This window comes from Phytophthora cinnamomi, assembly GCF_018691715.1.
Source record: "Phytophthora cinnamomi strain GKB4 chromosome Unknown Contig49, whole genome shotgun sequence".
Lineage (NCBI taxonomy): Eukaryota > Oomycota > Peronosporomycetes > Peronosporales > Peronosporaceae > Phytophthora > Phytophthora cinnamomi.
This window is the reverse complement of record NW_027150982.1, coordinates 945,658-966,091: the sequence shown is the minus strand read 5'-3', so window position 1 is coordinate 966,091 and position 20,434 is coordinate 945,658. Positions and strand designations below refer to the sequence as shown.

Sequence of the window (20,434 nt, the reverse complement as noted above, 5' to 3'; positions counted from 1 at the left end):
TGCGACGACAAGATGGTCAAGCAGGAGTTTACGGTACCATACAACCCGCAGCAAAACGGTATGGCAGAGCGAATGAACCGTACTCTGGTCGAAATGACACGCTGCATGCTGAAAGAGAGCGGGATTGACAAGTCGTACTGGTGTGAGGCTATGATGACTGCAGCAGACATTCGGAACGTGTTGCCTAACACTTCAAACCCACACTCAAGTCCGTTCCAACTGGTTTACAAAAGGGAGCCACGTCTGGAGCACATGCGCGTTTTTGGGACCGAGTGCTATGCCCATGTGACCAAGCAAAAACGCAAAAAGCTGGATGACTCGGGTATCAAGTGCGTTTTCCTCGGCTACGCCAAACAGCACAAAGCATATCGACTGCTGGATCCAACTAACGGATCAATCGTGATTTCAAGGAGTGTGACGTTTGCTGAAGCCCCACTCGCTACGGCGCGTAAGGAGGGCAGCCAGGAGGTGATCGATATCATCGGCAACGACGAAGAAGAGGAGCGCACGGAAGAACCCAGCGTTGAGGAAGGTTTCCGCACACCCCAACTCACCCACGCCGGGAACCTGATAATCACAGCGGGCCGACTGACTCTGTGCCGACGCGTGGCTCTAGCACTCCGGGGAGAGATGGCGAGGAGGAGTGGATGGTGCGTCCGGCACGCAAAAGGCGTGGAGTTGTGCGCTACCAGGACGAGTACCCCGGGACTCGACGTGGTGAGTTCAACTTGGACGATTTTGAGGGTGAGTTCGATTCCCTCTACTGTCTACTTACTGAAGACGACGACGGCGAGCGTGCTGTTTCATACGACGAAGTTATGCGCAGCAAGTACAAGGACGAGTGGCTGCGTGCCATGGAAAGCGAGATGAAGTCGCTTGAGGATCACCGCACCTGGACTTTGGTGGATATGCCATCAGACAAAAAGGCAATCGGGTGCAAGTGGGTTTTCCGCATCAAGCGAGACCCGAGCGGGAAAATTATCAAGTTCAAGGCTCGTTTGGTGGCAAAGGGCTTCACACAACGCCCAGGAGTTGACTACACGGAGACGTTCGCTCCTGTAGCACGCAAGGAGTCCATCAACATGGTTGTGGCAATTGCTGCAGAGGAAGACATGGAGGCTGAAAACGTGGATGTTGACACCGCGTTTCTATACGGTGACGTGGACGAGGAACTCTATATGGACCAGCCAGATGGTTTCGAGGACCAAAGCAACCCGACTAAGAAGTGTTTGCTGATGCAAGCACTTTACGGCACGAAGCAAGCGGCGCGTCAATGGAACAGCAAGCTGAATAAGCACTTGGAAAGCCAAGGCTTTTGTCGATCGGCGGCGGATCCGTGTGTGTACGTTCGGCGTTCTGGCTCAAAGTTCAGCATTATTGTCGTCTATGTGGACGACCTCATGATCTTCAGCAAGACGAAAGCAGATATTACTGGGATTAAGGAGGCGCTGAAGCGTGAGTTCAGCATTAAGGAGCTCGGTGAGCTAAAGTACTGTCTCGGCATCGAGATCCACCGCGACCGTGAGAGCAAGGTCATTATCATGAACCAACGAGCGTATATTCAGCGACTCGCAGAAAAGTTCGGTGTAGAAAACTGCAAGGCAGTGCACACACCAGCGGATAGCAACTCGAAACTGGTGAAACCCTCGGAGGACGAAGTTTTCGCGCCTAAGTACCCGTACCGCGAGTTGGTGGGGGCTTTAATGTACCTCGCAACTTGCACCCGTCCGGACATTGCTCAAGCTGTGGGTGAAGTGGCCAAGTTTTGCGAGTACTACAACAAGTCTCATTGGGTGGCCGCAAAAAGGATTTTAAAGTATTTGAAGACGACTCAAGACTTGGGGCTTGTGTTCAACGGCCGGACCAAGGGAGAGTTGTTCGGCTACGCGGATGCGAACTGGGCAGGCGATCTGGACACTCGGCGCTCGACTACAGGCTACGTGTTTTTCCTGAATGGGAGTGCGATTTCGTGGAAGTCAAAGCGGCAACCGACAGTGGCAACATCGAGCACGGAGGCAGAGTATATGGCCTTATACAATGCCACCCAAGAGGCAGTATGGCTGCGTCAGCTACTAAAGGACGTGGGGGCTGAGTGTGTGGGTGCTACTACAATATTCCAGGACAACCAAGGATGCATTGCGCTGGCCAAGAACCCAGCTTACCACTCACGTACGAAGCACATCCACCTGAAATATCACTTCTTGCGCGAGAAGGTGGAAGACAAGACGTGCTTGAGTACAAGCCGACAGACGAGATGGTCGCGGACGGGTTTACCAAGGCGCTGGCACGAATTAGCACCGCCAGTTTATCGTTGGACTCGGCATGGACGACTAAGACGCCAGGCACAGCGCATCAAGGGAGAGTGTTAAAGGGTGATGCGTGCGCGTGGCTTCACACTTGGCGCGCCATTGTGTGCGCGTGCGTGTGCGTGTGCGTGCGTGTGTGTGTGTGCGTGCGTGTGCGTGCGTGTGCGTGTGCGTGCGTGTGTGTGTGCGCGTGTGCGAGGCTTTGTGGCGGCGTCCAATGCTCAAGATGAGACGCGCAGGCTGCGTGTGCATGAGGACGAGCGCGTGGGAGCGCGTCTGGATGTTCAAGCTGCGTGGATGCGCGGGTGGGTGCATAGTATTTGCATATGTAGGAGTAGGGTGTCCATGACTTTGCACAAGTCTGTATTGCTTAGTGGGTTAGTACCGGGTCTTTGACTCGAAGGTCGTGGGTTCGATTCCCACAGATGTTTGCTTTTCTTTTTGCCAACAAGAGAGCATAGTAGGCAGGCTAGAAGCTAAAACTCACTCAATCAATCTTACTTTTGGTTTTGCAATCTCGGCCCGAAGCCGTCTTTAAGTGTTTCAAGCTTTACAGCTCGTAGTCCAACTTCCTTTTGGTTATGAGCCCAAGTACCGACACCAAGTTCAAAGTCGAGCCTTTCGACGGCTCGAACTACTCGCTGTGGAGCTACAAGATGAAGATGTACCTGATGTCCAAGGGATTGTGGGATGCGGTCGGCGGAGAAGCCGAGGTGGCCTCGGCGAAGGAGCAGCAAGCGCACGCGGCGATTGTGCTCAACCTCAACGACTCGCAGTTGATGCACGTGGTGACGTCCAAGACTGCGAAGGAAGCGTGGGACACATTGAAAACGTTCCACAAGACTCAAGACATGGCGAACCGACTGTGGCTCAAAGAGAAGTTCTCGGCGTTCAAGTTTACAGCATCCTCCGTCAGCAATCACGTAACGGAGTTAGAGAAGCTCGTGATGGATATGAAGAACGCGGGGTGTGAACCAAGCGAAGAAGACGTCTGTGCGACGATGTTGCGGAGTCTACCATCGAGCTACGAGAGCCTGGTTCAAGCATTTCGCATGTCAGTGAGCGATTTCAAGCTTGCAGACCTCGTGAGCAAGCTGATTGCGGAAGAAGTGCGTCAAAAGGACTCGACGCGCGTCGAAGAGGCGACCGCGCTTCTTGCCGGTAAGGGCAATGGAAAGCAGCAACAGAAGAAGAACACACGCGGGGGACGCAAGAAGGGATTCTCCGGAGCGTGTTTCAACTGTGGCAAGATGGGCCATTACGCGAGGGATTGCCGTTCTAGGGCAAGTCCCGATGATAGTATCCAAGACCAGTCAAACGTTGCGTTTAACGCGACCGACGCTTTGCGAGCGAGAGCTGGGTGATGGATAGTGGTGCTTCGGCACACATGTGCAAGACACGCGACGCCTTTCACGAGTACTCGGCTATAAAGACTGCGCGCAGCATATCGAGCGCAAAGAACAGTGCGAACTTGAAGATTCTCGGCTTTGGAACAGTTGTTTTGCGTGTCTGGACTGGAAGTTCGTGGATAAACGCGCGGCTGGAAAACACGTTGCATGTTGAAGACTTAAACAAGAACCTGTTCTCTCTGACGGCTGCAACGGCACGCGGTATGACCGTGACTATGGACAGCGAGCGGTGCGTTGTGAAACGCGGCAGCCAAGTTGTGGCGACGGGTAGGAAGCAAGGCAAGCTGATGTACCTCAACACTGATGGTGGTGAGGAGTGTCATGTGGCTGAAAACGACGTTGGTCTATGGCATCGGCGACTCGGTCACGTGTCTTTCAGCACGTTGAACTCCATGGTTAAGGACGGAAAACTCAGTGGTGCGCAAGTTGCACCTGGAACCGTGTGTGGTGTATGCGCGACTGCGAAACAAGCACGCAAGCCATTCAGTTCAACCGAGAAGGAGCTCGAAGCCAGGGAGAGTGCACGCAATGACACCACCGTGTGCTCTGATGTGTTGGGGCCTGTCACCCCCGCATCCAAGTCGGGCTACAAGTATATTGTGAGCTTTATTTTGATGAAAAGCCGTTTTGTGACGATCTATCCACTGCGCAAGAAGAGCGAAGTGTGTGAGGCGTTCAAGAAATTTCTCAAAGAGGCAGAAACAAGCGCGGGCATCAAGGTTAAGGTGTTACGCAGTGATAATGGTGGTGAGTATTGCAACGCAGCAATGGAGACTCTTTGCGACGACAAGATGGTCAAGCAGGAGTTTACGGTACCATACAACCCGCAGCAAAACGGTATGGCAGAGCGAATGAACCGTACTCTGGTCGAAATGACACGCTGCATGCTGAAAGAGAGCGGGATTGACAAGTCGTACTGGTGTGAGGCTATGATGACTGCAGCAGACATTCGGAACGTGTTGCCTAACACTTCAAACCCACACTCAAGTCCGTTCCAACTGGTTTACAAAAGGGAGCCACGTCTGGAGCACATGCGCGTTTTGGGACCGAGTGCTATGCCCATGTGACCAAGCAAAAACGCAAAAAGCTGGATGACTCGGGTATCAAGTGCGTTTTCCTCGGCTACGCCAAACAGCACAAAGCATATCGACTGCTGGATCCAACTAACGGATCAATCGTGATTTCAAGGAGTGTGACGTTTGCTGAAGCCCCACTCGCTACGGCGCGTAAGGAGGGCAGCCAGGAGGTGATCGATATCATCGGCAACGACGAAGAAGAGGAGCGCACGGAAGAACCCAGCGTTGAGGAAGGTTTCCGCACACCCCCAACTCACCCACGCCGGGAACCTGATAATCACAGCGGGCCGACTGACTCTGTGCCGACGCGTGGCTCTAGCACTCCGGGGAGAGATGGCGAGGAGGAGTGGATGGTGCGTCCGGCACGCAAAAGGCGTGGAGTTGTGCGCTACCAGGACGAGTACCCCGGGACTCGACGTGGTGAGTTCAACTTGGACGATTTTGAGGGTGAGTTCGATTCCCTCTACTGTCTACTTACTGAAGACGACGACGGCGAGCGTGCTGTTTCATACGACGAAGTTATGCGCAGCAAGTACAAGGACGAGTGGCTGCGTGCCATGGAAAGCGAGATGAAGTCGCTTGAGGATCACCGCACCTGGACTTTGGTGGATATGCCATCAGACAAAAGGCAATCGGGTGCAAGTGGGTTTTCCGCATCAAGCGAGACCCGAGCGGGAAAATTATCAAGTTCAAGGCTCGTTTGGTGGCAAAGGGCTTCACACAACGCCCAGGAGTTGACTACACGGAGACGTTCGCTCCTGTAGCACGCAAGGAGTCCATCAACATGGTTGTGGCAATTGCTGCAGAGGAAGACATGGAGGCTGAAAACGTGGATGTTGACACCGCGTTTCTATACGGTGACGTGGACGAGGAACTCTATATGGACCAGCCAGATGGTTTCGAGGACCAAAGCAACCCGACTAAGAAGTGTTTGCTGATGCAAGCACTTTACGGCACGAAGCAAGCGGCGCGTCAATGGAACAGCAAGCTGAATAAGCACTTGGAAAGCCAAGGCTTTTGTCGATCGGCGGCGGATCCGTGTGTGTACGTTCGGCGTTCTGGCTCAAAGTTCAGCATTATTGTCGTCTATGTGGACGACCTCATGATCTTCAGCAAGACGAAAGCAGATATTACTGGGATTAAGGAGGCGCTGAAGCGTGAGTTCAGCATTAAGGAGCTCGGTGAGCTAAAGTACTGTCTCGGCATCGAGATCCACCGCGACCGTGAGAGCAAGGTCATTATCATGAACCAACGAGCGTATATTCAGCGACTCGCAGAAAAGTTCGGTGTAGAAAACTGCAAGGCAGTGCACACACCAGCGGATAGCAACTCGAAACTGGTGAAACCCTCGGAGGACGAAGTTTTCGCGCCTAAGTACCCGTACCGCGAGTTGGTGGGGGCTTTAATGTACCTCGCAACTTGCACCCGTCCGGACATTGCTCAAGCTGTGGGTGAAGTGGCCAAGTTTTGCGAGTACTACAACAAGTCTCATTGGGTGGCCGCAAAAAGGATTTTAAAGTATTTGAAGACGACTCAAGACTTGGGGCTTGTGTTCAACGGCCGGACCAAGGGAGAGTTGTTCGGCTACGCGGATGCGAACTGGGCAGGCGATCTGGACACTCGGCGCTCGACTACAGGCTACGTGTTTTTCCTGAATGGGAGTGCGATTTCGTGGAAGTCAAAGCGGCAACCGACAGTGGCAACATCGAGCACGGAGGCAGAGTATATGGCCTTATACAATGCCACCCAAGAGGCAGTATGGCTGCGTCAGCTACTAAAGGACGTGGGGGCTGAGTGTGTGGGTGCTACTACAATATTCCAGGACAACCAAGGATGCATTGCGCTGGCCAAGAACCCAGCTTACCACTCACGTACGAAGCACATCCACCTGAAGTATCACTTCTTGCGCGAGAAGGTGGAAGACAAGATCATCGTGCTTGAGTACAAGCCGACAGACGAGATGGTCGCGGACGGGTTTACCAAGGCGCTGGCACGACCCAAGCACCGCCAGTTTATCGTTGGACTCGGCATGGACGACTAAGACGCCAGGCACAGCGCATCAAGGGAGAGTGTTAAAGGGTGATGCGTGCGCGTGGCTTCACACTTGGCGCGCCATTGTGTGTGCGTGCGTGTGCGTGTGCGTGCGTGTGCGTGTGTGTGCGTGCGTGTGCGTGCGTGTGCGTGTGCGTGCGTGTGTGTGTGCGCGTGTGCGAGGCTTTGTGGCGGCGTCCAATGCTCAAGATGAGACGCGCAGGCTGCGTGTGCATGAGGACGAGCGCGTGGGAGCGCGTCTGGATGTTCAAGCTGCGTGGATGCGCGGGTGGGTGCATAGTATTTGCATATGTAGGAGTAGGGTGTCCATGACTTTGCACAAGTCTGTATTGCTTAGTGGGTTAGTACCGGGTCTTTGACTCGAAGGTCGTGGGTTCGATTCCCACAGATGTTTGCTTTTCTTTTTGCCAACAAGAGAGCATAGTAGGCAGGCTAGAAGCTAAAACTCACTCAATCAATCTTACTTTTGGTTTTGCAATCTCGGCCCGAAGCCGTCTTTAAGTGTTTCAAGCTTTACAGCTCGTAGTCCAACTTCCTTTTGGTTATGAGCCCAAGTACCGACACCAAGTTCAAAGTCGAGCCTTTCGACGGCTCGAACTACTCGCTGTGGAGCTACAAGATGAAGATGTACCTGATGTCCAAGGGATTGTGGGATGCGGTCAGCGGAGAAGCCGAGGTGGCCTCGGCGAAGGAGCAGCAAGCGCACGCGGCGATTGTGCTCAACCTCAACGACTCGCAGTTGATGCACGTGGTGACGTCCAAGACTGCGAAGGAAGCGTGGGACACATTGAAAACGTTCCACAAGACTCAAGACATGGCGAACCGACTGTGGCTCAAAGAGAAGTTCTCGGCGTTCAAGTTTACAGCATCCTCCGTCAGCAATCACGTAACGGAGTTAGAGAAGCTCGTGATGGATATGAAGAACGCGGGGTGTGAACCAAGCGAAGAAGACGTCTGTGCGACGATGTTGCGGAGTCTACCATCGAGCTACGAGAGCCTGGTTCAAGCATTTCGCATGTCAGTGAGCGATTTCAAGCTTGCAGACCTCGTGAGCAAGCTGATTGCGGAAGAAGTGCGTCAAAAGGACTCGACGCGCGTCGAAGAGGCGACCGCGCTTCTTGCCGGTAAGGGCAATGGAAAGCAGCAACAGAAGAAGAACACACGCGGGGGACGCAAGAAGGGATTCTCCGGAGCGTGTTTCAACTGTGGCAAGATGGGCCATTACGCGAGGGATTGCCGTTCTAGGGCAAGTCCCGATGATAGTATCCAAGACCAGTCAAACGTTGCGTTTAACGCGACCGACGCTTTGCGAGCGAGAGCTGGGTGATGGATAGTGGTGCTTCGGCACACATGTGCAAGACACGCGACGCCTTTCACGAGTACTCGGCTATAAAGACTGCGCGCAGCATATCGAGCGCAAAGAACAGTGCGAACTTGAAGATTCTCGGCTTTGGAACAGTTGTTTTGCGTGTCTGGACTGGAAGTTCGTGGATAAACGCGCGGCTGGAAAACACGTTGCATGTTGAAGACTTAAACAAGAACCTGTTCTCTCTGACGGCTGCAACGGCACGCGGTATGACCGTGACTATGGACAGCGAGCGGTGCGTTGTGAAACGCGGCAGCCAAGTTGTGGCGACGGGTAGGAAGCAAGGCAAGCTGATGTACCTCAACACTGATGGTGGTGAGGAGTGTCATGTGGCTGAAAACGACGTTGGTCTATGGCATCGGCGACTCGGTCACGTGTCTTTCAGCACGTTGAACTCCATGGTTAAGGACGGAAAACTCAGTGGTGCGCAAGTTGCACCTGGAACCGTGTGTGGTGTATGCGCGACTGCGAAACAAGCACGCAAGCCATTCAGTTCAACCGAGAAGGAGCTCGAAGCCAGGGAGAGTGCACGCAATGACACCACCGTGTGCTCTGATGTGTTGGGGCCTGTCACCCCGCATCCAAGTCGGGCTACAAGTATATTGTGAGCTTTATTTTGATGAAAAGCCGTTTTGTGACGATCTATCCACTGCGCAAGAAGAGCGAAGTGTGTGAGGCGTTCAAGAAATTTCTCAAAGAGGCAGAAACAAGCGCGGGCATCAAGGTTAAGGTGTTACGCAGTGATAATGGTGGTGAGTATTGCAACGCAGCAATGGAGACTCTTTGCGACGACAAGATGGTCAAGCAGGAGTTTACGGTACCATACAACCCGCAGCAAAACGGTATGGCAGAGCGAATGAACCGTACTCTGGTCGAAATGACACGCTGCATGCTGAAAGAGAGCGGGATTGACAAGTCGTACTGGTGTGAGGCTATGATGACTGCAGCAGACATTCGGAACGTGTTGCCTAACACTTCAAACCCACACTCAAGTCCGTTCCAACTGGTTTACAAAGGGAGCCACGTCTGGAGCACATGCGCGTTTTGGGACCGAGTGCTATGCCCATGTGACCAAGCAAAACGCAAAAGCTGGATGACTCGGGTATCAAGTGCGTTTTCCTCGGCTACGCCAAACAGCACAAAGCATATCGACTGCTGGATCCAACTAACGGATCAATCGTGATTTCAAGGAGTGTGACGTTTGCTGAAGCCCCACTCGCTACGGCGCGTAAGGAGGGCAGCCAGGAGGTGATCGATATCATCGGCAACGACGAAGAAGAGGAGCGCACGGAAGAACCCAGCGTTGAGGAAGGTTTCCGCACACCCCAACTCACCCACGCCGGGAACCTGATAATCACAGCGGGCCGACTGACTCTGTGCCGACGCGTGGCTCTAGCACTCCGGGGAGAGATGGCGAGGAGGAGTGGATGGTGCGTCCGGCACGCAAAAGGCGTGGAGTTGTGCGCTACCAGGACGAGTACCCGGGACTCGACGTGGTGAGTTCAACTTGGACGATTTTGAGGGTGAGTTCGATTCCCTCTACTGTCTACTTACTGAAGACGACGACGGCGAGCGTGCTGTTTCATACGACGAAGTTATGCGCAGCAAGTACAAGGACGAGTGGCTGCGTGCCATGGAAAGCGAGATGAAGTCGCTTGAGGATCACCGCACCTGGACTTTGGTGGATATGCCATCAGACAAAAGGCAATCGGGTGCAAGTGGGTTTTCCGCATCAAGCGAGACCCGAGCGGGAAAATTATCAAGTTCAAGGCTCGTTTGGTGGCAAAGGGCTTCACACAACGCCCAGGAGTTGACTACACGGAGACGTTCGCTCCTGTAGCACGCAAGGAGTCCATCAACATGGTTGTGGCAATTGCTGCAGAGGAAGACATGGAGGCTGAAAACGTGGATGTTGACACCGCGTTTCTATACGGTGACGTGGACGAGGAACTCTATATGGACCAGCCAGATGGTTTCGAGGACCAAAGCAACCCGACTAAGAAGTGTTTGCTGATGCAAGCACTTTACGGCACGAAGCAAGCGGCGCGTCAATGGAACAGCAAGCTGAATAAGCACTTGGAAAGCCAAGGCTTTTGTCGATCGGCGGCGGATCCGTGTGTGTACGTTCGGCGTTCTGGCTCAAAGTTCAGCATTATTGTCGTCTATGTGGACGACCTCATGATCTTCAGCAAGACGAAAGCAGATATTACTGGGATTAAGGAGGCGCTGAAGCGTGAGTTCAGCATTAAGGAGCTCGGTGAGCTAAAGTACTGTCTCGGCATCGAGATCCACCGCGACCGTGAGAGCAAGGTCATTATCATGAACCAACGAGCGTATATTCAGCGACTCGCAGAAAAGTTCGGTGTAGAAAACTGCAAGGCAGTGCACACACCAGCGGATAGCAACTCGAAACTGGTGAAACCCTCGGAGGACGAAGTTTTCGCGCCTAAGTACCCGTACCGCGAGTTGGTGGGGCTTTAATGTACCTCGCAACTTGCACCCGTCCGGACATTGCTCAAGCTGTGGGTGAAGTGGCCAAGTTTTGCGAGTACTACAACAAGTCTCATTGGGTGGCCGCAAAAAGGATTTTAAAGTATTTGAAGACGACTCAAGACTTGGGGCTTGTGTTCAACGGCCGGACCAAGGGAGAGTTGTTCGGCTACGCGGATGCGAACTGGGCAGGCGATCTGGACACTCGGCGCTCGACTACAGGCTACGTGTTTTCCTGAATGGGAGTGCGATTTCGTGGAAGTCAAAGCGGCAACCGACAGTGGCAACATCGAGCACGGAGGCAGAGTATATGGTCTTATACAATGCCACCCAAGAGGCAGTATGGCTGCGTCAGCTACTAAAGGACGTGGGGGCTGAGTGTGTGGGTGCTACTACAATATTCCAGGACAACCAAGGATGCATTGCGCTGGCCAAGAACCCAGCTTACCACTCACGTACGAAGCACATCCACCTGAAGTATCACTTCTTGCGCGAGAAGGTGGAAGACAAGATCATCGTGCTTGAGTACAAGCCGACAGACGAGATGGTCGCGGACGGGTTTACCAAGGCGCTGGCACGACCCAAGCACCGCCAGTTTATCGTTGGACTCGGCATGGACGACTAAGACGCCAGGCACAGCGCATCAAGGGAGAGTGTTAAAGGGTGATGCGTGCGCGTGGCTTCACACTTGGCGCGCCATTGTGTGTGCGTGCGTGTGCGTGCGTGTGCGTGCGTGTGCGTGCGTGTGCGTGTGCGTGCGTGTGTGTGTGCGCGTGTGCGAGGCTTTGTGGCGGCGTCCAATGCTCAAGATGAGACGCGCAGGCTGCGTGTGCATGAGGACGAGCGCGTGGGAGCGCGTCTGGATGTTCAAGCTGCGTGGATGCGCGGGTGGGTGCATAGTATTTGCATATGTAGGAGTAGGGTGTCCATGACTTTGCACAAGTCTGTATTGCTTAGTGGGTTAGTACCGGGTCTTTGACTCGAAGGTCGTGGGTTCGATTCCCACAGATGTTTGCTTTTCTTTTTGCCAACAAGAGAGCATAGTAGGCAGGCTAGAAGCTAAAACTCACTCAATCAATCTTACTTTTGGTTTTGCAATCTCGGCCCGAAGCCGTCTTTAAGTGTTTCAAGCTTTACAGCTCGTAGTCCAACTTCCTTTTGGTTATGAGCCCAAGTACCGACACCAAGTTCAAAGTCGAGCCTTTCGACGGCTCGAACTACTCGCTGTGGAGCTACAAGATGAAGATGTACCTGATGTCCAAGGGATTGTGGGATGCGGTCAGCGGAGAAGCCGAGGTGGCCTCGGCGAAGGAGCAGCAAGCGCACGCGGCGATTGTGCTCAACCTCAACGACTCGCAGTTGATGCACGTGGTGACGTCCAAGACTGCGAAGGAAGCGTGGGACACATTGAAAACGTTCCACAAGACTCAAGACATGGCGAACCGACTGTGGCTCAAAGAGAAGTTCTCGGCGTTCAAGTTTACAGCATCCTCCGTCAGCAATCACGTAACGGAGTTAGAGAAGCTCGTGATGGATATGAAGAACGCGGGGTGTGAACCGAGCGAAGAAGACGTCTGTGCGACGATGTTGCGGAGTCTACCATCGAGCTACGAGAGCCTGGTTCAAGCATTTCGCATGTCAGTGAGCGATTTCAAGCTTGCAGACCTCGTGAGCAAGCTGATTGCGGAAGAAGTGCGTCAAAAGGACTCGACGCGCGTCGAAGAGGCGACCGCGCTTCTTGCCGGTAAGGGCAATGGAAAGCAGCAACAGAAGAAGAACACACGCGGGGACGCAAGAAGGGATTCTCCGGAGCGTGTTTCAACTGTGGCAAGATGGGCCATTACGCGAGGGATTGCCGTTCTAGGGCAAGTCCCGATGATGGAATCCAAGACCAGTCAAACGTTGCGTTTAACGCGACCGACGCTTTGCGAGCGAGAGCTGGGTGATGGATAGTGGTGCTTCGGCACACATGTGCAAGACACGCGACGCCTTTCACGAGTACTCGGCTATAAAGACTGCGCGCAGCATATTGAGCGCAAAGAACAGTGCGAACTTGAAGATTCTCGGCTTTGGAACAGTTGTTTTGCGTGTCTGGACTGGAAGTTCGTGGATAAACGCGCGGCTGGAAAACACGTTGCATGTTGAAGACTTAAACAAGAACCTGTTCTCTCTGACGGCTGCAACGGCACGCGGTATGACCGTGACTATGGACAGCGAGCGGTGCGTTGTGAAACGCGGCAGCCAAGTTGTGGCGACGGGTAGGAAGCAAGGCAAGCTGATGTACCTCAACACTGATGGTGGTGAGGAGTGTCATGTGGCTGAAAACGACGTTGGTCTGTGGCATCGGCGACTCGGTCACGTGTCTTTCAGCACGTTGAACTCCATGGTTAAGGACGGAAAACTCAGTGGTGCGCAAGTTGCACCTGGAACCGTGTGTGGTGTATGCGCGACTGCGAAACAAGCACGCAAGCCATTCAGTTCAACCGAGAAGGAGCTCGAAGCCAGGAGAGTGCACGCAATGACACCACCGTGTGCTCTGATGTGTTGGGGCCTGTCACCCCGCATCCAAGTCGGGCTACAAGTATATTGTGAGCTTTATTTTGATGAAAAGCCGTTTTGTGACGATCTATCCACTGCGCAAGAAGAGCGAAGTGTGTGAGGCGTTCAAGAAATTTCTCAAAGAGGCAGAAACAAGCGCGGGCATCAAGGTTAAGGTGTTACGCAGTGATAATGGTGGTGAGTATTGCAACGCAGCAATGGAGACTCTTTGCGACGACAAGATGGTCAAGCAGGAGTTTACGGTACCATACAACCCGCAGCAAAACGGTATGGCAGAGCGAATGAACCGTACTCTGGTCGAAATGACACGCTGCATGCTGAAAGAGAGCGGGATTGACAAGTCATACTGGTGTGAGGCTATGATGACTGCAGCAGACATTCGGAACGTGTTGCCTAACACTTCAAACCCACACTCAAGTCCGTTCCAACTGGTTTACAAAGGGAGCCACGTCTGGAGCACATGCGCGTTTTGGGACCGAGTGCTATGCCCATGTGACCAAAGCAAAAACGCAAAAAGCTGGATGACTCGGGTATCAAGTGCGTTTTCCTCGGCTACGCCAAACAGCACAAAGCATATCGACTGCTGGATCCAACTAACGGATCAATCGTGATTTCAAGGAGTGTGACGTTTGCTGAAGCCCCACTCGCTACGGCGCGTAAGGAGGGCAGCCAGGAGGTGATCGATATCATCGGCAACGACGAAGAAGAGGAGCGCACGGAAGAACCCAGCGTTGAGGAAGGTTTCCGCACACCCCAACTCACCCACGCCGGGAACCTGATAATCACAGCGGGCCGACTGACTCTGTGCCGACGCGTGGCTCTAGCACTCCGGGGAGAGATGGCGAGGAGGAGTGGATGGTGCGTCCGGCACGCAAAAGGCGTGGAGTTGTGCGCTACCAGGACGAGTACCCGGGACTCGACGTGGTGAGTTCAACTTGGACGATTTTGAGGGTGAGTTCGATTCCCTCTACTGTCTACTTACTGAAGACGACGACAGCGAGCGTGCTGTTTCATACGACGAAGTTATGCGCAGCAAGTACAAGGACGAGTGGCTGCGTGCCATGGAAAGCGAGATGAAGTCGCTTGAGGATCACCGCACCTGGACTTTGGTGGATATGCCATCAGACAAAAGGCAATCGGGTGCAAGTGGGTTTTCCGCATCAAGCGAGACCCGAGCGGGAAAATTATCAAGTTCAAGGCTCGTTTGGTGGCAAAGGGCTTCACACAACGCCCAGGAGTTGACTACACGGAGACGTTCGCTCCTGTAGCACGCAAGGAGTCCATCAACATGGTTGTGGCAATTGCTGCAGAGGAAGACATGGAGGCTGAAAACGTGGATGTTGACACCGCGTTTCTATACGGTGACGTGGACGAGGAACTCTATATGGACCAGCCAGATGGTTTCGAGGACCAAAGCAACCCGACTAAGAAGTGTTTGCTGATGCAAGCACTTTACGGCACGAAGCAAGCGGCGCGTCAATGGAACAGCAAGCTGAATAAGCACTTGGAAAGCCAAGGCTTTTGTCGATCGGCGGCGGATCCGTGTGTGTACGTTCGGCGTTCTGGCTCAAAGTTCAGCATTATTGTCGTCTATGTGGACGACCTCATGATCTTCAGCAAGACGAAAGCAGATATTACTGGGATCAAGGAGGCGCTGAAGCGTGAGTTCAGCATTAAGGAGCTCGGTGAGCTAAAGTACTGTCTCGGCATCGAGATCCACCGCGACCGTGAGAGCAAGGTCATTATCATGAACCAACGAGCGTATATTCAGCGACTCGCAGAAAAGTTCGGTGTAGAAAACTGCAAGGCAGTGCACACACCAGCGGATAGCAACTCGAAACTGGTGAAACCCTCGGAGGACGAAGTTTTCGCGCCTAAGTACCCGTACCGCGAGTTGGTGGGGGCTTTAATGTACCTCGCAACTTGCACCCGTTCGGACATTGCTCAAGCTGTGGGTGAAGTGGCCAAGTTTTGCGAGTACTACAACAAGTCTCATTGGGTGGCCGCAAAAAGGATTTTAAAGTATTTGAAGACGACTCAAGACTTGGGGCTTGTGTTCAACGGCCGGACCAAGGGAGAGTTGTTCGGCTACGCGGATGCGAACTGGGCAGGCGATCTGGACACTCGGCGCTCGACTACAGGCTACGTGTTTTCCTGAATGGGAGTGCGATTTCGTGGAAGTCGAAGCGGCAACCGACAGTGGCAACATCGAGCACGGAGGCAGAGTATATGGTCTTATACAATGCCACCCAAGAGGCAGTATGGCTGCGTCAGCTACTAAAGGACGTGGGGGCTGAGTGTGTGGGTGCTACTACAATATTCCAGGACAACCAAGGATGCATTGCGCTGGCCAAGAACCCAGCTTACCACTCACGTACGAAGCACATCCACCTGAAGTATCACTTCTTGCGCGAGAAGGTGGAAGACAAGATCATCGTGCTTGAGTACAAGCCGACAGACGAGATGGTCGCGGACGGGTTTACCAAGGCGCTGGCACGACCCAAGCACCGCCAGTTTATCGTTGGACTCGGCATGGACGACTAAGACGCCAGGCACAGCGCATCAAGGGAGAGTGTTAAAGGGTGATGCGTGCGCGTGGCTTCACACTTGGCGCGCCATTGTGTGTGCGTGCGTGTGCGTGTGCGTGCGTGTGCGTGTGCGTGCGTGTGCGTGCGTGTGTGTGTGCGCGTGTGCGAGGCTTTGTGGCGGCGTCCAATGCTCAAGATGAGACGCGCAGGCTGCGTGTGCATGAGGACGAGCGCGTGGGAGCGCGTGTGGATGTTCAAGCTGCGTGGATGCGCGGGTGGGTGCATAGTATTTGCATATGTAGGAGTAGGGTGTCCATGACTTTGCACAAGTCTGTATTGCTTAGTGGGTTAGTACCGGGTCTTTGACTCGAAGGTCGTGGGTTCGATTCCCACAGATGTTTGCTTTTCTTTTTGCCAACAAGAGAGCATAGTAGGCAGGCTAGAAGCTAAAACTCACTCAATCAATCTTACTTTTGGTTTTGCAATCTCGGCCCGAAGCCGTCTTTAAGTGTTTCAAGCTTTACAGCTCGTAGTCCAACTTCCTTTTGGTTATGAGCCCAAGTATCGACACCAAGTTCAAAGTCGAGCCTTTCGACGGCTCGAACTACTCGCTGTGGAGCTACAAGATGAAGATGTACCTGATGTCCAAGGGATTGTGGGATGCGGTCAGCGGAGAAGCCGAGGTGGCCTCGGCGAAGGAGCAGCAAGCGCACGCGGCGATTGTGCTCAACCTCAACGACTCGCAGTTGATGCACGTGGTGACGTCCAAGACTGCGAAGGAAGCGTGGGACACATTGAAAACGTTCCACAAGACTCAAGACATGGCGAACCGACTGTGGCTCAAAGAGAAGTTCTCGGCGTTCAAGTTTACAGCATCCTCCGTCAGCAATCACGTAACGGAGTTAGAGAAGCTCGTGATGGATATGAAGAACGCGGGGTGTGAACCGAGCGAAGAAGACGTCTGTGCGACGATGTTGCGGAGTCTACCATCGAGCTACGAGAGCCTGGTTCAAGCATTTCGCATGTCAGTGAGCGATTTCAAGCTTGCAGACCTCGTGAGCAAGCTGATTGCGGAAGAAGTGCGTCAAAAGGACTCGACGCGCGTCGAAGAGGCGACCGCGCTTCTTGCCGGTAAGGGCAATGGAAAGCAGCAACAGAAGAAGAAGAACACACGCGGGGGACGCAAGAAGGGATTCTCCGGAGCGTGTTTCAACTGTGGCAAGATGGGCCATTACGCGAGGGATTGCCGTTCTAGGGCAAGTCCCGATGATAGTATCCAAGACCAGTCAAACGTTGCGTTTAACGCGACCGACGCTTTGCGAGCGAGAGCTGGGTGATGGATAGTGGTGCTTCGGCACACATGTGCAAGACACGCGACGCCTTTCACGAGTACTCGGCTATAAAGACTGCGCGCAGCATATTGAGCGCAAAGAACAGTGCGAACTTGAAGATTCTCGGCTTTGGAACAGTTGTTTTGCGTGTCTGGACTGGAAGTTCGTGGATAAACGCGCGGCTGGAAAACACGTTGCATGTTGAAGACTTAAACAAGAACCTGTTCTCTCTGACGGCTGCAACAGCACGCGGTATGACCGTGACTATGGACAGCGAGCGGTGCGTTGTGAAACGCGGCAGCCAAGTTGTGGCGACGGGTAGGAAGCAAGGCAAGCTGATGTACCTCAACACTGATGGTGGTGAGGAGTGTCATGTGGCTGAAAACGACGTTGGTCTGTGGCATCGGCGACTCGGTCACGTGTCTTTCAGCACGTTGAACTCCATGGTTAAGGACGGAAAACTCAGTGGTGCGCAAGTTGCACCTGGAACCGTGTGTGGTGTATGCGCGACTGCGAAACAAGCACGCAAGCCATTCAGTTCAACCGAGAAGGAGCTCGAAGCCAGGGAGAGTGCACGCAATGACACCACCGTGTGCTCTGATGTGTTGGGGCCTGTCACCCCGCATCCAAGTCGGGCTACAAGTATATTGTGAGCTTTATTTTGATGAAAAGCCGTTTTGTGACGATCTATCCACTGCGCAAGAAGAGCGAAGTGTGTGAGGCGTTCAAGAAATTTCTCAAAGAGGCAGAAACAAGCGCGGGCATCAAGGTTAAGGTGTTACGCAGTGATAATGGTGGTGAGTATTGCAACGCAGCAATGGAGACTCTTTGCGACGACAAGATGGTCAAGCAGGAGTTTACGGTACCATACAACCCGCAGCAAAACGGTATGGCAGAGCGAATGAACCGTACTCTGGTCGAAATGACACGCTGCATGCTGAAAGAGAGCGGGATTGACAAGTCATACTGGTGTGAGGCTATGATGACTGCAGCAGACATTCGGAACGTGTTGCCTAACACTTCAAACCCACACTCAAGTCCGTTCCAACTGGTTTACAAAGGGAGCCACGTCTGGAGCACATGCGCGTTTTTGGGACCGAGTGCTACGCCCATGTGACCAAGCAAAAACGCAAAAGCTGGATGACTCGGGTATCAAGTGCGTTTTCCTCGGCTACGCCAAACAGCACAAAGCATATCGACTGCTGGATCCAACTAACGGATCAATCGTGATTTCAAGGAGTGTGACGTTTGCTGAAGCCCCACTCGCTACGGCGCGTAAGGAGGGCAGCCAGGAGGTGATCGATATCATCGGCAACGACGAAGAAGAGGAGCGCACGGAAGAACCCAGCGTTGAGGAAGGTTTCCGCACACCCCCAACTCACCCACGCCGGGAACCTGATAATCACAGCGGGCCGACTGACTCTGTGCCGACGCGTGGCTCTAGCACTCCGGGGAGAGATGGCGAGGAGGAGTGGATGGTGCGTCCGGCACGCAAAAGGCGTGGAGTTGTGCGCTACCAGGACGAGTACCCCGGGACTCGACGTGGTGAGTTCAACTTGGACGATTTTGAGGGTGAGTTCGATTCCCTCTACTGTCTACTTACTGAAGACGACGACAGCGAGCGTGCTGTTTCATACGACGAAGTTATGCGCAGCAAGTACAAGGACGAGTGGCTGCGTGCCATGGAAAGCGAGATGAAGTCGCTTGAGGATCACCGCACCTGGACTTTGGTGGATATGCCATCAGACAAAAGGCAATCGGGTGCAAGTGGGTTTTCCGCATCAAGCGAGACCCGAGCGGGAAAATTATCAAGTTCAAGGCTCGTTTGGTGGCAAAGGGCTTCACACAACGCCCAGGAGTTGACTACACGGAGACGTTCGCTCCTGTAGCACGCAAGGAGTCCATCAACATGGTTGTGGCAATTGCTGCAGAGGAAGACATGGAGGCTGAAAACGTGGATGTTGACACCGCGTTTCTATACGGTGACGTGGACGAGGAACTCTATATGGACCAGCCAGATGGTTTCGAGGACCAAAGCAACCCGACTAAGAAGTGTTTGCTGATGCAAGCACTTTACGGCACGAAGCAAGCGGCGCGTCAATGGAACAGCAAGCTGAATAAGCACTTGGAAAGCCAAGGCTTTTGTCGATCGGCGGCGGATCCGTGTGTGTACGTTCGGCGTTCTGGCTCAAAGTTCAGCATTATTGTCGTCTATGTGGACGACCTCATGATCTTCAGCAAGACGAAAGCAGATATTACTGGGATCAAGGAGGCGCTGAAGCGTGAGTTCAGCATTAAGGAGCTCGGTGAGCTAAAGTACTGTCTCGGCATCGAGATCCACCGCGACCGTGAGAGCAAGGTCATTATCATGAACCAACGAGCGTATATTCAGCGACTCGCAGAAAAGTTCGGTGTAGAAAACTGCAAGGCAGTGCACACACCAGCGGATAGCAACTCGAAACTGGTGAAACCCTCGGAGGACGAAGTTTTCGCGCCTAAGTACCCGTACCGCGAGTTGGTGGGGGCTTTAATGTACCTCGCAACTTGCACCCGTTCGGACATTGCTCAAGCTGTGGGTGAAGTGGCCAAGTTTTGCGAGTACTACAACAAGTCTCATTGGGTGGCCGCAAAAAGGATTTTAAAGTATTTGAAGACGACTCAAGACTTGGGGCTTGTGTTCAACGGCCGGACCAAGGGAGAGTTGTTCGGCTACGCGGATGCGAACTGGGCAGGCGATCTGGACACTCGGCGCTCGACTACAGGCTACGTGTTTTTCCTGAATGGGAGTGCGATTTCGTGGAAGTCGAAGCGGCAACCGACAGTGGCAACATCGAGCACGGAGGCAGAGTATATGGTCTTATACAATGCCACCCAAGAGGCAGTATGGCTGCGTCAGCTACTAAAGGACGTGGGGGCTGAGTGTGTGGGTGCTACTACAATATTCCAGGACAACCAAGGATGCATTGCGCTGGCCAAGAACCCAGCTTACCACTCACGTACGAAGCACATCCACCTGAAGTATCACTTCTTGCGCGAGAAGGTGGAAGACAAGATCATCGTGCTTGAGTACAAGCCGACAGACGAGATGGTCGCGGACGGGTTTACCAAGGCGCTGGCACGACCCAAGCACCGCCAGTTTATCGTTGGACTCGGCATGGACGACTAAGACGCCAGGCACAGCGCATCAAGGGAGAGTGTTAAAGGGTGATGCGTGCGCGTGGCTTCACACTTGGCGCGCCATTGTGTGTGCGTGCGTGTGCGTGTGCGTGTGCGTGTGCGTGTGCGTGTGCGTGCGTGTGCGTGTGCGTGCGTGTGTG

General features: G+C 53.5%; 1 protein-coding gene across 1 annotated transcript; it reads left to right on the top strand.

Moving 5' to 3' along the window:
- Positions 1 to 16,337: 16,337 nt before the first annotated feature.
- Positions 16,338 to 20,283, top strand: IUM83_08264 (Retrovirus-related Pol polyprotein from transposon TNT 1-94; the record flags this gene model as incomplete). Its single annotated transcript, XM_067932627.1, has 3 exons — positions 16,338 to 16,917; positions 18,375 to 18,884; positions 18,974 to 20,283. The coding sequence occupies 3 exons, from the start codon at positions 16,338 to 16,340 to the stop codon at positions 20,281 to 20,283; spliced, it is 2,400 nt and encodes a 799-aa protein (XP_067790086.1).
- Between the last annotated feature and the right edge of the window lie 151 nt (positions 20,284 to 20,434).